The sequence below is a fragment of the Aedes albopictus genome, chromosome 2 (assembly GCF_035046485.1).
Source record: "Aedes albopictus strain Foshan chromosome 2, AalbF5, whole genome shotgun sequence".
Lineage (NCBI taxonomy): Eukaryota > Metazoa > Arthropoda > Insecta > Diptera > Culicidae > Aedes > Aedes albopictus.
This window is the reverse complement of record NC_085137.1, coordinates 416623373-416637398: the sequence shown is the minus strand read 5'-3', so window position 1 is coordinate 416637398 and position 14026 is coordinate 416623373. Positions and strand designations below refer to the sequence as shown.

The following is a 14026-nucleotide window of genomic DNA, read 5'->3' as shown; positions in this document are numbered from 1 at the left end:
CTTCTTGGTGTCGGGTAGCGTTGTCTCTTTAAAAACTGGGATATAACAATATCTGCCCTGACGGTAGCCAACGGACTTTTTTTTTATTATTAACCACTTAAATTATTTTACAGCTCTTTTGTCCACGTGAGCGATTCCAATTGGCGGCTGCACTTACACTTTTGTACAGCGCCTAAATGTATTCTATTATATTCTTATTCTACTATGTCGATCTGGTTTTGCCTTTGTGCTGCTTTCACTTTTCTACCTTGTCCTTGGTAGAATGATGAGCACGATGATGAAATGATGTGTGGCTGTTGTTTCTTTTCCAGCCCGATTGGGGTCGTCCATTATGGGTTGCCGTTCGTCGATACCCAATTATCCGGGTCCGTTTGAGCTATGAGAGCTCAGAAGAGGGTCAAGTGCCAGCCGCTCTCGGGGGGAAGAGCAACTGACGAAGTGCCGGAGCTGGGATCGAACCAATGACCATCCGCTTATGAAGCAAACGTGTAGCCACTGCGCCACGGGCCCCGGCTGGTCAACGGACTTCACTTGCGCATTTGCTTCATGCTTGACTTCATGTTAAAAATCGATACCGTTAAATCAATTTCTAATCTTTCTCTGTTGGTTTCAAGAATGGTTTGTTGAGATTCAGGCGCTCCACCGTTATGAGGCTGCCATCCTAGGTATAGCTTCCGGTGGAAGAGCATTTTATGTTGTATGCCAGTACAAACTCACTCCTTGGTGAACAGACGCTCGATACGACTCAAAGATGTTTTTGAAGAAATTTCTGAAGGATTTGTGAAAGGATGCCTGTTTTCCTCCACTTGGGACATCTACCTGAGGGTGATGAAAGGAAATTGGGATGAGGATGAGGGTGGAGACAGAGGTTGAGAAAAAACAAAAGATACCCTGAAAGATGGCATTAACGCACAAGCGCACAAGCGAACCAGTGCAGTGGCTTAAAACATCACCCTGAAAATAACACTGTAAAAAAGAGCCATAAAGCGTAAAGACAGGCTGCAGCTATTCATCACAGCTGGTTAACAACCCTGAAGATTAAGGCATCAGAAATCAGTTTTGTTTAAATAAGTGTTAACGGGAACACAGTTGAATGAAGTTCTATATTCGGATGCTATGTTATCACATACTAATGATACGCGCTGCTGAAGTCTGTCATCGACAAAACCATAAGTAAGAAAGCCGTTATTATGATTTTGCCTTAATAGCGTATCTGCTACGAGATTCCTCAAAACCGACGACAAGACTTCCTCTTCCCCCTCGTAAAGAGTCACAGTGGACTTCTCATTTTTGTAAGCACATAAGTAATTTTAGTAAGGTTCGCATGAAGAGGCATGTGTGCTAGATGAACATCATGGATGTGATGATCCACAATGCATTCTAAGCATTTCAGCAGAAAATATGTCAAACTGATAAGTCTGAAACTTTTTCCTACTTCAGACGACCAATGATCCACTTTTAGAATAAACTGGACAGTAATATCCCGCAAATTTTTGAGAATATAATCTGTAGCAAAGCTGCAAACAAGATGTTTATTTTCAAAACATGTTTGAAGCATTCAAATCCTTTTTGGGGCGAAATAGGATATATCCCATCTGCTCCTGGAAATTCAGAAGAAGCAAAGCCATTTGGTGCCCATTCAACTTATTTTTTTAGCAACACACATATCATTCAAGAGTTACAGCCGCGCATGTTTAAGTTGTATAGAAATCACGATTTTAAAAAGTATTTCGTACAATTTTTGAATAGAACCCTTGAGAAAAATGACATAGACCAGTGAAACGTCGGGCATAAGAATATACATGTCGTTTTGATTGCACACCGCAGACTGCAAGGTAGAAAATCCCCTATGTTCAAGAATTAACTGTCGATAGCATTCACAAGGCCCATATAGCCGAGGCGGTAAACGCACGGGTATTCAGCATGACCATGCTGAGGGTGACGGGTTCGATTCCCGGTCGGTCCAGGATCTTATCGTAAATGAAATTTCCTTGGCTTCCTTGGGCATAGAGTATCTTCGTGCCTGCCACACGATATACACATGCAAAATGGTCATTGGCAGAGGAAGCTCTCAGTAAATAACTGTGGAAGTGCTCATAGAATACTAAGTTGAGAAGCAGGCTTTGTCCCAGTGAGGACGTTACGCCAAGAAGAGAGAGAGAGAGCATCCACAAGTTGATAAAAATCACAGTGACGTATTTCTAGCGATGTGTTAGAAGTACGTCACGTCACCGTAACTTCCATACAAACAAAACTTGCACTGCCGTAGCTCTGATATAACATGCGTGTTAAGTGGGTTACGATACTACGAGACGAAGCCGAAGAATCATAGACCTAAAATAGACATCAAGTTCATACGAGGATGTAATAGTCACACATCCGAAACGGTGTTCATTGAGTAAGCATTCTAGAACTTCTTTATCAGAGGAAGTGATATAGCCACTCGAGTTCGATATTCCATTTTACTGAAAGTAGAAATCACCGGGTTCACGGAAGAAAGGTTCTCAGAATGCATCATTTTGCATAAATCTGCAAAGATTGATCATTACCGATTTTTATGCTGAAGATTGATCTGAGTTCTCCTAAACATAGTCATCACCCAATCAAACTAGACAAGTTCAACTATTGCAATCTCAGCACAATACAAATGAACAGCAGTGATAAAACTAACACGGTATCGATAAAAGAACGTCAGAGGCGAATGTACACAGAAGACACTATGTGAAGCGTATGATGCGAAACCATAAAAGTGGTAAAAGAGTTAATAAACAAGACACAAATAATCTCACCCTTTTTAACCTCGAGTTTGAGGCTTAAGAAGGATAGCTGATTATCTCGGAGGTACATAAAAAGTTAGCAACACCATTGCTCAGCCTGGAGCAGCAAAGGCAAATTAGGTCAGCTCCAGAGGCAGAGTACCATGGCAGTTCACAGGCTCCGTTTCTAGGAACAGGCAGTTAGGTTTTTAGTGGATCTAATCATTCAGTTGGGTGACGGGTTCGATTCCCGGTCGGTCCAGGATCTTTTCGTAAAGGAAATTTCCTTGACTTCCTTGGGCATAGAGTATCTTCGTGCCTGCCACACGATATACGCATGCAAAATGGTCATTGGCAGAGGAAGCTCTCAGTTAATAACTGTGGAAGTGCTCATAGAACACTAAGCTGAGAAGCAGGCTTTGTCCCAGTGAGGACGTTACGCCAAGAAGAGAAGAGGAGAGGGAATCATTCAGTTCTAGGCACGGTGAGCATACAGCCCCATCACACCATGAATTAGGGGAGCCATCTGTTTAGTGACCTCTTACCATTGAAACAGGTGATCCGTAGTTTTATTCTTAACCTTGCTTGTTTGTGACTTGCAATTTTTTAGTTGGGATTCGTAAGATTACTTACAAGAACTCTCTAAGCAATCCTGAGCTAAATTACTGATAGATTTCATGCAGGGATTCCGGAATGAGTATTAGGAGGTTTTTGGCATACAGTGGTTTTTCGATTTTATCACGGTCTATTCTTCTTACAGGAATCCTTGGAGAAATTTTCACAAAACCTTTTGAAAAAATCTGAGGGAAACCTCGGCAGAATTGTTTAAGGAATTCTTTAATGCTTGATTCAATACTTGGAGAAATATTTCTAAGAATCCAATAAGTTATACTCAAAGTAACGTTTGATAAATCACTAAGAGATATTTCTGAAGATAGGGTAATTGATCCGATCATGGAGGAGTTAAGCACTGGGTTCATGCTTAAACCACAATTGTATCGCCCCAAGCAAATTTTTTACTTGGATTGAATTGAAAATAATAAAATCTATCCTTTATCTACGGGAAAATAACGAAATATTGCCACTTTGAGGTTGTTATGAGCATTTTATTCGTTTTTATCTAAAAGAACATTGTGTTCCTATTGTTGCGGTATTTGTTCCTAATATTGCGGTATTTGTTCCTAATGTTGCGGTATCCCATTGAAATCATATGGGATACCGCAACATTAGGAACACTACCGCAACAATAGGAACACAGCAGCAAACATATTAAAGAAAATATTTTTTTTAAATAGGTTTTTGGGCAAATCTTAAGCATACAAATGGTGCAATCTCATAATTTAAGCACAATACATATGTTAAAAATACCTTTTGGTAACATTTCAGTCGAAAAAGTGCTCAATTGGCCATTACCGCAACATTAGGTACTACCACAACGATGGGAACAATTACCCTATAGTTGCAAATTTACCACAAACAATTCTTGAAATAATCCTTGTAGGAATTTCTGATGGATTCGTTGGAAGATTTTTTTTAAGAATTTCTTTAAAATAATGTAATCAATGGAGGAATTTGAAATTTGGGGGAGGAATCGCTGAAGGATTCCTCAAAGGACTACTCTTAAAGGAAGAGAACGTGGAGAAATTTCCGAAGGATTTTTAGCAGAAAATCCTAAAGGAATCCTTGGAAATAATTCTAAAACTACCGTTGAATTTTCGAACAAATATCAGGAGCATTTCCTGAGGGAAACATCTGGGGCTTACCTGAAAAAGCTCTTGTAGACATTTTTTGAAGAGACCCTTGGAGGAATAGCTGCATGCTTCTCTAAAAGTGCTGTCCAAAAACTAGGTAGACCCATTTTTGGTGTTAGACCCATTCACCCCCCCCGAAGACTTTTGTCTATACAAAATTTTCATAATTTATATGGATCGTAAACTTTGGCCAGACCCCTCCCCCTAGAGTTTACGTAGTTTATGGACATATCCAGAGGAGCTCCAAGCGCAATTTCTTGAGGAACTCCAGGGGAAATATCTTGGAAGAAATTGTACTTAGGGGATCATCAGTGAGAGTTCAAGTACAGGAATCGCCAATAAAATTTCGGAGAGATCCCTGGAGGTACCCCTAGTGTCCCTAGAAGAACTACACCAGAAATACTTTGAAAAACTTCTGCAGCAACTACTGAGAACACTCCACGGCCTTACAAATGTGCACAAAATCCTCTATATCCTATAGCGCCACGTTGGTGGTTTAATTTCATACAAAACTTTCAACAACTTGAGAGCCATTAGACTTTTTATTCATTTCGCTGAAGACCCGAACTTTCTGGGATATCAGAATAATGAGATCCAACTTATCAAAAAGCTTCGTATGAAGCATAGTAGTACCAAATAGCAGTGAAATTGCGAGCAAAACTTTGAACCATTTGAACAACTTCGAACTGTGTACAGTGACGTAGCCAGAAATTTATTGTGAGAGGGATTTTCGACGATCCGAATGATACGTTTTTTTTTATTCGACACTCACAATTCGTAGCTAAAAAATAGCGGCGCAGCCGAAATTTTTTTCTTCTGGAGGTGTTTTATACTGAAAATTTGTTCCTCAAAGAGACGAACCAGCCAAGTGCTGAAAGTCTCTTTAATAAAGACAAATCAATCAATTGTTCCTCAAATTATGGCTTTTGGGGGTGGTGGTATAAAAATTAAAAATTGGTAAAATATGCACAAAATAGAATATCATTTTTTTTTTTGGTAATATCGCGGCCCCCTGGACAGCCTTCACGGCCCTTCACGACCACCGGTTGGGAATCCGTGATCTAGATCATGAGATTAAACATATAAAATATATACAGTATCGGGCAATAATAATGCTCCAAAGCCGTACAAACAAGTCAACTCTAGATTGGCATATCTCAGTCATTTCTTAACCGACTGATTTCATTTTTCTGTGACGAGCTACTAAGTTACTACGTGAACTGCGGCATTCTGATTGCTGTGCTGTATTTATTATCAAAGTCTGTGCAGCACTACCACCTTCACTTTCACTTCCGAATTTTAGATGCCACCGATTTTTGGTAACATCGGCGATCGCGATGGAGTTACGTGTTGGAGATCCGATTGTGAGGCCTTCGTGTATGAATTATATAGCGCAGACATCAATAGAAGAATGCTTTCATGTGATCATTTGAAATTAAATCTTAGATCTGAATAAGTATTGTCGGAAGCTTCAGGCTATTTATTACTAATAAGATAAAATTCAACTTCAGCATAAAATGCTGATGTTTACATATCAAAATAGATTTTGATGTTACCAGACGAATAAAATCCCCACGCTCTTCACTAGGTAAACTCGAGTGTTTGGGTTATTGATGATGATGCGCTCGCGACAGTTCGAGTAGGTACTTCATTGTGGACAACAAGTTTGGCTTATCTAATTGATGATCGAATCGACACTGCGCATAAAGTTAATAACAAATGTTTAGTCTAGCCAACTAAGTATTGCTGAAGTTAAATTTTACCTTATTAGAAATGATTATCCTGAAACTTCCGAAATAAGTCTATATATGTGATAATTTAAAAATAACTTCTTACGCTCATCAGACCAATCATAATGATTTTTTTCTTAAACTTTCAAAGAACACAGGCATCCAAGGGAAATGGTTGCAAAGGAAATAAAATGTGTTTTAAATCATGTTACAACAGGTTACAACTGATTCATAAATACACAAGTGGTGGTACATGTCCAGTCCATAGTTCGACACTTCAGTATTATCTTCCCTGTAAAACAATATGTTATCAATGAATAAAGATTATCGGTTGTTGTGCTACCATTCAAATGGGAATTTATACACCCTTCTATGGCGATTGCTTCAAGTCAAAGAATTAGCGGATTTAAACACCTCAAATGCTTTGACTATAAAAGCAGCCATCAGCTCATTCAATCGTCACAGTATCAATTCGACAACATGTACATTCAAACAGTAGTTTTCGCATCGCTGATGGCATTGGCTACGGCCTTTCCATCACAGGATCAAGGTCGAGTGGTCAACGGACAAACGGCCACCCTCGGTCAATTTCCGTTCCAAGTGCTGGTGAAGGTTGAAACGCCTCAGGGACGTGCCCTATGTGGTGGTAGCTTGCTGAGTGACCAGTGGGTCCTAACTGCCGGCCACTGTGTGGAAGGAGCCAAGTCGTTCGAGGTTACTCTGGGAGCCGTTGATTTCGAGGACCTAACTAACGACGGCCGTGTTGTGCTGACCGCAACCGAATACTACCGCCACGAGAAGTATAACCCACTGTTCGCCACGAACGATGTGGCCGTTGTCAAGCTGCCCAAACCGGTGGAATTCAACGATCGTGTCCAACCGGTGAAACTGCCCTCGGGTAGTGACACCTTCACCAATCGCAAGGTTGTCGTCAGCGGCTGGGGACTGCAGAAGAACGGGGGAAACGTAGCCGATAAGTTGCAGTACGCCCCGTTGACGGTGATCAGCAACAACGAATGTTCGAAGACCTACAGTCCGTTGGTGATCAAAAAGACCACTCTGTGCGCCAAGGGAGAACACAAGGAATCGCCGTGCAACGGAGACTCCGGCGGTCCACTGGTTCTGGAAGGTGAAAACGTTCAGGTGGGAGTGGTTAGCTTCGGGCATGCTGTCGGATGTGAGCAAGGCTACCCAGGAGCGTTCGCTCGGTTGACGTCCTTCGTCGATTGGGTCAAGCAAAAGACCGGCCTGTGAGGAGAATAATGGTTACAAATAGGTAGACCAAATGTTTCATATGCAATAAATATTAAGTTTAAGCATTCAAATCTGTTATTTTTGTTCACACATGATGCTATGCAATTCTCACGTCTTTGAAGGGAATAACCTTTTAAAAAATATTCCAATAAATGCTTGGAAATGGCGCCTTTTGAGATGCGACATTGGCCGCTTTAAGGTTGGGATTGAAGTTCTTTGAAGTTCATCGTTAGAAGCAGCATCAAAAAGAGGAGACGCATGGTAGTTATTACCGACGCATAAAGCATCGCCTAAATTTTAGGTACCTATATGCTCTAATCTGAAATTTGGCGTTTTTTTTAAGTAAATGGAAGTTCAATTTGGTGGTGAAAGATCAAAACCGAATAATACCACAATATCCAAAGGAACGCAGCACACATAACACATTTTAATTGAGGTTAACAGTACGGACAACATTTTTCAAAGTAGCATCGTCCACCAGCGTGCAATGCGCTGCTACATCACCACCGTAATCTGCATACATAATTTATCACAGCTTTAATTGCTGCAGCTGCAGCCAGCCAGCAGCAGCCCGCGCATCCCCCTCCGTTCCATTTGTCGCCATCGTCACCCCGTTGAAGTTGTCTTCTCGCTATGACCATCCTGTTGCTCGTATCTCTGCGGAATCCCTTTTCATTTATACGGGCACGAACGTGAACAACGCGGCGACAACGCCGACGACGACGACACCATGCTCATTATCCTGATGGGTTGTGCTGTTTTCTCATTCTCATTTACAATCTAACCGGGACCATCGCGGCGGCACATTCTGACACCCACCAACACGACTTCTTTCAACCCCCACAGCCGCGGGAGGTAACACCGGTTACATTGGCGTTATCACCGCGGGAGGTTAGGATAATAAAATGTAACGGTAATTTAGCGAAAGTCAAAAAGCACAGCGTTTATGCCCTCCATCCGGAATACTTGTCGCAAATTGTTGTACTAGGTAAGTGGCATTATAACTGCTGATGCTGGCAACTGGTGAAATTAAATCTGATTGCACTTTTTATTTATATTGCAGACGATCTTCCTGATAGAAATTGTGATAGATGTGTTCAATGTTGCATCAGCTACGAAAAGTGGCTGCAGTTTCAAAATTGTTTATACAAGGTGAGTTTTATCTTGGTAAGAATAACCAAATTGATGCTTATTTCTATTCTTTCCATTCCACAGATTGTTAAGGATCCATTGTTCGAATTAGGGATCACACTATGTATTGTTTTAAATACATTGTTTTTAGCGTTAGAACATCATGGTATGAATCAGAACGTGAAGGATGCGTTAGAATATGGCAATAGGGTAAGTAACATTGAATGTAATTACTTGACAAAATCAGTTGCTTGGCATTTGTTAGTAAATTTCAATTTTAGTTGGTCCTATTTTAACAGTTTCTGGTATGTGACTCATTCAATTTCGTATCAATTGAAGTATATTTTTTTCATACGGGTGGATGCTGAACGTATCCCACAGAATACATCAGTGGTGGTCTGCATTTCTCAGTACTTATTAGCTACCCAAATGGAACTAGAGTCTTTGAGAGTGAGCCAAATATGCGCCATTTCAACATAACTTAAAAATTAAATGGTATCTATAAAAAAAACCCGGATTAATCCACCTAGTAGTGACAGTGCCTTTCTCGTCAAATATGTAGGGTGGGGCGGGGCAAGATGGATCAGTGCCAAATTTGGGCGCATTACTCATGTTTTGATTATGTTAATAATTTTGTTAGATAACCAGCGCGAATATACAAAAGTTTGGGGCATTGATTGAAAAATTATTCACACTCATTGGAAATAAAAAATAAAATGGTTTTTAGCCGTTTTTCTTATGTATATAAAAGGCCGCGGGGCAAGATGGGTCACCTTCAATTTTGAACGTATTTTTGGAGCATTTAAAAGTTATTTATTTTTATTACAAGACTATCTCATAAATGACTTCAATCAAGCGGAATGAACGCTCAAAATTCTAACATAAAATTATGATAATTTTTTAGTGAAAACGTCGATTTTCAAGCCGCCTTTGGACCACTCAAATCGTAAAGTTTTTTATATCCCAAATAAATTTATAAAATGTTTACTAGTAGCTCTTGTTTACTCAGTATGGATATGGAGCATATATGAATGCAGAATTACTTAAAAGGTGATCCATCTGCCCGCACTTTTTTCACCGCGCAAAATCAAACACTTTTTCAAACTGCTTGTTTAGCATCACATTTTGTATTTTTATCGACTTTTAGCATAGCTAACTAGTGTATTAAAGAGTGGCGGACGAATACAAACCAATACGATTTGTATTTACAAAGTTATGGTGATCCATCGTTAGGTGACCCATCTTGCCCCGCCCCACCCTACTCATGATCTTTCCGTCCACGTAAGCATCATGAATCCTGTGAATATTTTATTAATACAAGCAAGAATTTTATCTAAGCCATCATCGAGTTGGGAAACTTATTTATTTCCGACGTTATGCTCAATGTATAGGCAGAGCCGAAAAATATCAGACCTCTTAGTTGACTGCGTGACCACCTTTACTATTACTGGAGGCCGATTAATACCAAGACGATAATAACATGCTAACATATAATTTATTTCACAACCAAAAATCACTTTACAGTCTTCGATAAACTTTTTTCTGCACAGTTTTCTGGTTACCAGATTTATAAAATTTGACCAAAAAAATTAAAGCAAGTAAAATTTTTCATAATGAATCCAATTTAAATTTGAACCATATCACAGAACGCGAGGAGCAACCAGTCGGACCTAAATTTTGCGCAGTAATTTTAGACGCAAAAGGGGATTGAAAAAAATTGTTCGAGGTTGATGCGATTAAATTTCAATTTTCCCATGCAACTCCCATTCTACTGGAATTTGAAAAGGTGTGATTTGATGAGTCTGCTTCAGTTTTGTCAAGATTTTATTCTCTTACACGTATTTATCGCTTGCATTGATTATTTTCACTGTTCTCACCATTTCCTATGAGATACCCGGAACCGGTTCCAAGACTACTCTCAAATATAATCTGCGACTAGTTTTTTGCTAACTGTTCAACAGATTTTCTGAAAAGCCAAACATTGATGTGCATGCATGGAATTGATTCATTTTACATTTTGGTCATATTTGCGGAACATACAAAACGGGTTCTGGAACACTACCGGTAGTCTCTGATGTGATCAAAGGCTGTGTTCCTGCAAACCGTTCATCAGGTTATCAAAAAAGCCGCGATTTAATATGTCGCATGCATGGGTTTGGCTCCCATATGCATTTGACCACTTCCAGCGGGACATCCAGAATCGGTTCCGGAATACTGCTGGTTGAACCAAATATGGTCTGAAACCATTTTCTTGCTAACCGTTCCTCAGGTTATCTAAAGAGCCGCGATTTGATGTGTCGCATGTATGGGTTTGGTTCACTTTTATATTTGACCACTTTCGGGGGGACATCCGGAACCGGTTCCAGAGCACTACCGGTAGTCTCTGCTGTGATCTGAGGCTATTTTCCTGCTTACCGTTCACCAGGTTATCGAAAAAGCCGCTATTTGATATGCAACACATCATGGATTTGGCTCACTTTTATATTTTGCCACTTCCGGCGGGACATCCGGAACCGATTCCGGAACACTACCGGTTCAGATGTGGCCTGAGGCTATTTTCCTGCTTACCGTTCGTCAGGTTATCGAAAAAGCCGCGGTCTGATGTGTCGCATGCATGGTTTTGTATCATTTTCATATCTGACCCCTTCCTGGGGTACCGGTCCGGAACACCTAAATGGCCATAACTCCGGAACGGCTGAACCGATTCGAACCATTTTCAATAGGAAACAATGGGACCAGATTCCGCGTCGAATGAACCATCGGTCATTAAAATCGGTTGAGGTTTACTGTCAAAAAGTGATGTGAGTTTTTTTTTTGAACACACACATACTCACACACACATACACACACACATACATACACACACAGACATCACCTCAATTCGTCGAGCTGAGTTGATTGGTATATGCGACTCGACCCTCCGAGCCTTCTATCAAAAAGTCATTTTTGGAGTGAACATATAGCCTTTCCAGTACACTTAGTGTACGAGAAAGGCAAAAACAAAGATTTTCAAAACAACTTCAGTTTGTAAAGTTCTTCGTTTTTGGAGTATATTTTGAAGTTTTTTTATCTTTGAAATGAAAATAAGAAATGAACTTAAGACCACCACAGACAGACAGCCACAGGCAATGTTATGAAAATCGCAGAAAACGCTTCAAACATTTTCCAATTTAGATAGATCAATACATGAACTTACGTATTTTCGATCGTTTTGTTTTCTTCGTCATGAAGTTTTTTTGCATTTCTCGTACACCAAAGTGTACTGAAAGGTTATATGTTCACTCAAAAACAAATTTTCGATAGAAGGCTCGTCAAGTAACACATACCAAAAACTCAGTTCGACGAATTGAGATGATGTCTGTATGTGTGTATATATGTATATCTGTGCGCAAAAAAAGTTCATTCACTGTTAAGGCACTTCCCATTGGATTTTTCGAATCGAACCGGATCTTTACCGTAATGTTTGCTATTAAAAATTTGTTCGGATTGGTCAAGGTTTTCCGGAGTTATGGCCATTCCAGAGATCTGGACCAGCACCGTTAGAACTGGCCGTAAGGTTTCGAATTACTTGGGCACCCGCGTCAATTTCCGGCACCTCACAGCAAAACAAATCAAAATATCACTTGCCGCATATTTTCCAATACGCAATTTCGTAGGTAATCATCTCCCGCAACATTTCCGCAACGGGATCCACAGTTAGTGAGCTACACTTTCACTCTGAAGCCGCACAAGTGCTCAAAACAATTGTTACATGCAGAAGAGTGCACTGGCCCTCTTCGCATGTCAGTCCCATGTTGTTTTTCAAAGTGCCTACGTTTTACACTATAACTCCATTTGTTTTCATACAAATGTATTCAATTCAAGCATAAACTTTTCGTGGCACATTAAGCTGTGAAATGAGGCGGTAAAAATATCAAATTAATTTCAAATGAGCCCGTGGGAGACAAAAATATGAATCGCATTAGAAACAACATGGGACTGACATGCCAAAAGGGACAGTGTACTTCGTCAGCACAATGATGGGTGCCGAAGTGATTGCCCATTAGATTTTGCTGGAAGTTCGGCACTGGTGCCGAGAATTGGTGCAGGACTAGGTGCAGTAAAGTCGTTCAGAATCAACATTCCGGCAGAAAATCTTCACAACAATCACTGTTAACAACAAGTTCACGCAATAAGGTATCTGATTCAGATGGAAGAAGTAGATGAAAACGGTCGTTTCGTTGTGAGTTTAGGTAATGTACAATTTTGTTTACCTGTAGTGCCGGTAATGGGGTCAGAAACCCTATATAAAACTGATCCAAGCCCCATCCTGCGATACATCATACTGCGGCGATTTAGCATGCTAGATGAATTTTGCGCGGAAATCAACATTAGCGATCAGAAATTCCATGATGTCGGCCCAAAATTCAAGGTGGCAGCCTAATTTTCAAGATGGCGGTTCCAAATTCAAGATGACGGCTGTCAATGGAGTTTTAGGCCCAAAAACCATGCAATTTGGGGATATTTGGTATGAGGAAGATGTCCGGAGTTCAAAAATGGCGACCAGAATATTCAAGATGGCGGCTGTTCAATCGAGTTTGAGGCCCAAAACCATGCAATTTGGGTATATTTGGTATGGGGAAGATGTCCAAGTCCATAAATTGCGTACAAAATACCCAAGATGTCGGTCTAAAATCCAAGATGGCGGCTCCAAATCCAAGATGTCGGCTGTTCAATGGTGGTTTAGGCTCTATATTCCTCCTAAATCCCTATTGCAATCTCCGAAGGAATCCCTAGAGGAATCTCTGGATAAATTCCTGGAGTAACTTTTAAAAGAATCATTGGAATTTCTAAAAAAAAGTTCTGGGGAAAAATATTGACTTTAAGCAACTCCAGGAGGAATCCCAGCACGAATGGCTTGTGGGGCTTCAGATATTCTACCATGAGTCTAGGAGAATTAGCATGAGTTTCTAGAGAAATTCCAGAAGTAACCATAACGAACATTCCTGGAGCAATACTAAAATACTCCTGTAGGAATACTGAAGAAAACCCAAGAGGAACCACCCGGGAAATCCGTAGATGAGGCCCTATAAAGCAATTCTGGAGAAATCCAAAGTGGATTTTTTAGCGCCCTAAGCATTCATTTACGATGGCAGAAATGAAATGAAATATTCCCAGTTCCTGAAAAGCTTCTTGAAGTATCTCTCCATTCCAGGGATTAGAACCCAATGACAGGCATTCACAAGTCAAAGTTGTGTACTTGGAAGGATACTTTCTGGCGTTTTTAATTTCTAGAATAATCTTCTATTCAATGGACAAGAACCCTACAACAAGGTCCTTCTGTCACGCTTTGAAATGTTTAATTGGAATGTTTCACACAGTATACACAATTTACACAATTTACTGCTTTGTTTCATTGTTGTAT

At 40.3% G+C, this 14026-nt stretch overlaps 2 protein-coding genes across 2 annotated transcripts in view; both read left to right on the top strand.

The window, feature by feature from the left end:
• Positions 1-14026, top strand: part of LOC109426789 (sodium channel protein 60E) — an 820640-nt gene that overhangs the window by 744180 nt on the left and 62434 nt on the right. The window contains exons 15-17 of the mRNA XM_062853525.1: positions 8338-8479; positions 8555-8643; positions 8707-8832. Coding sequence (XP_062709509.1) covers positions 8338-8479; positions 8555-8643; positions 8707-8832 — 357 coding nt within the window. The remainder of the gene's footprint in view (positions 1-8337; positions 8480-8554; positions 8644-8706; positions 8833-14026) is intronic.
• Positions 6689-7653, top strand: LOC109417827 (collagenase-like). Its single transcript, XM_019692005.3, has one exon. The coding sequence runs from the start codon at positions 6718-6720 to the stop codon at positions 7489-7491; it is 774 nt and encodes a 257-aa protein (XP_019547550.3). The 5' UTR covers positions 6689-6717; the 3' UTR covers positions 7492-7653.

Excerpts from the sequence above, each read along its gene's own strand:
- LOC109417827 (XM_019692005.3), top strand. The coding sequence starts at position 6,718 with ATGTACATTCAAACAGTAGTTTTCGCATCGCTGATGGCATTGGCTACG.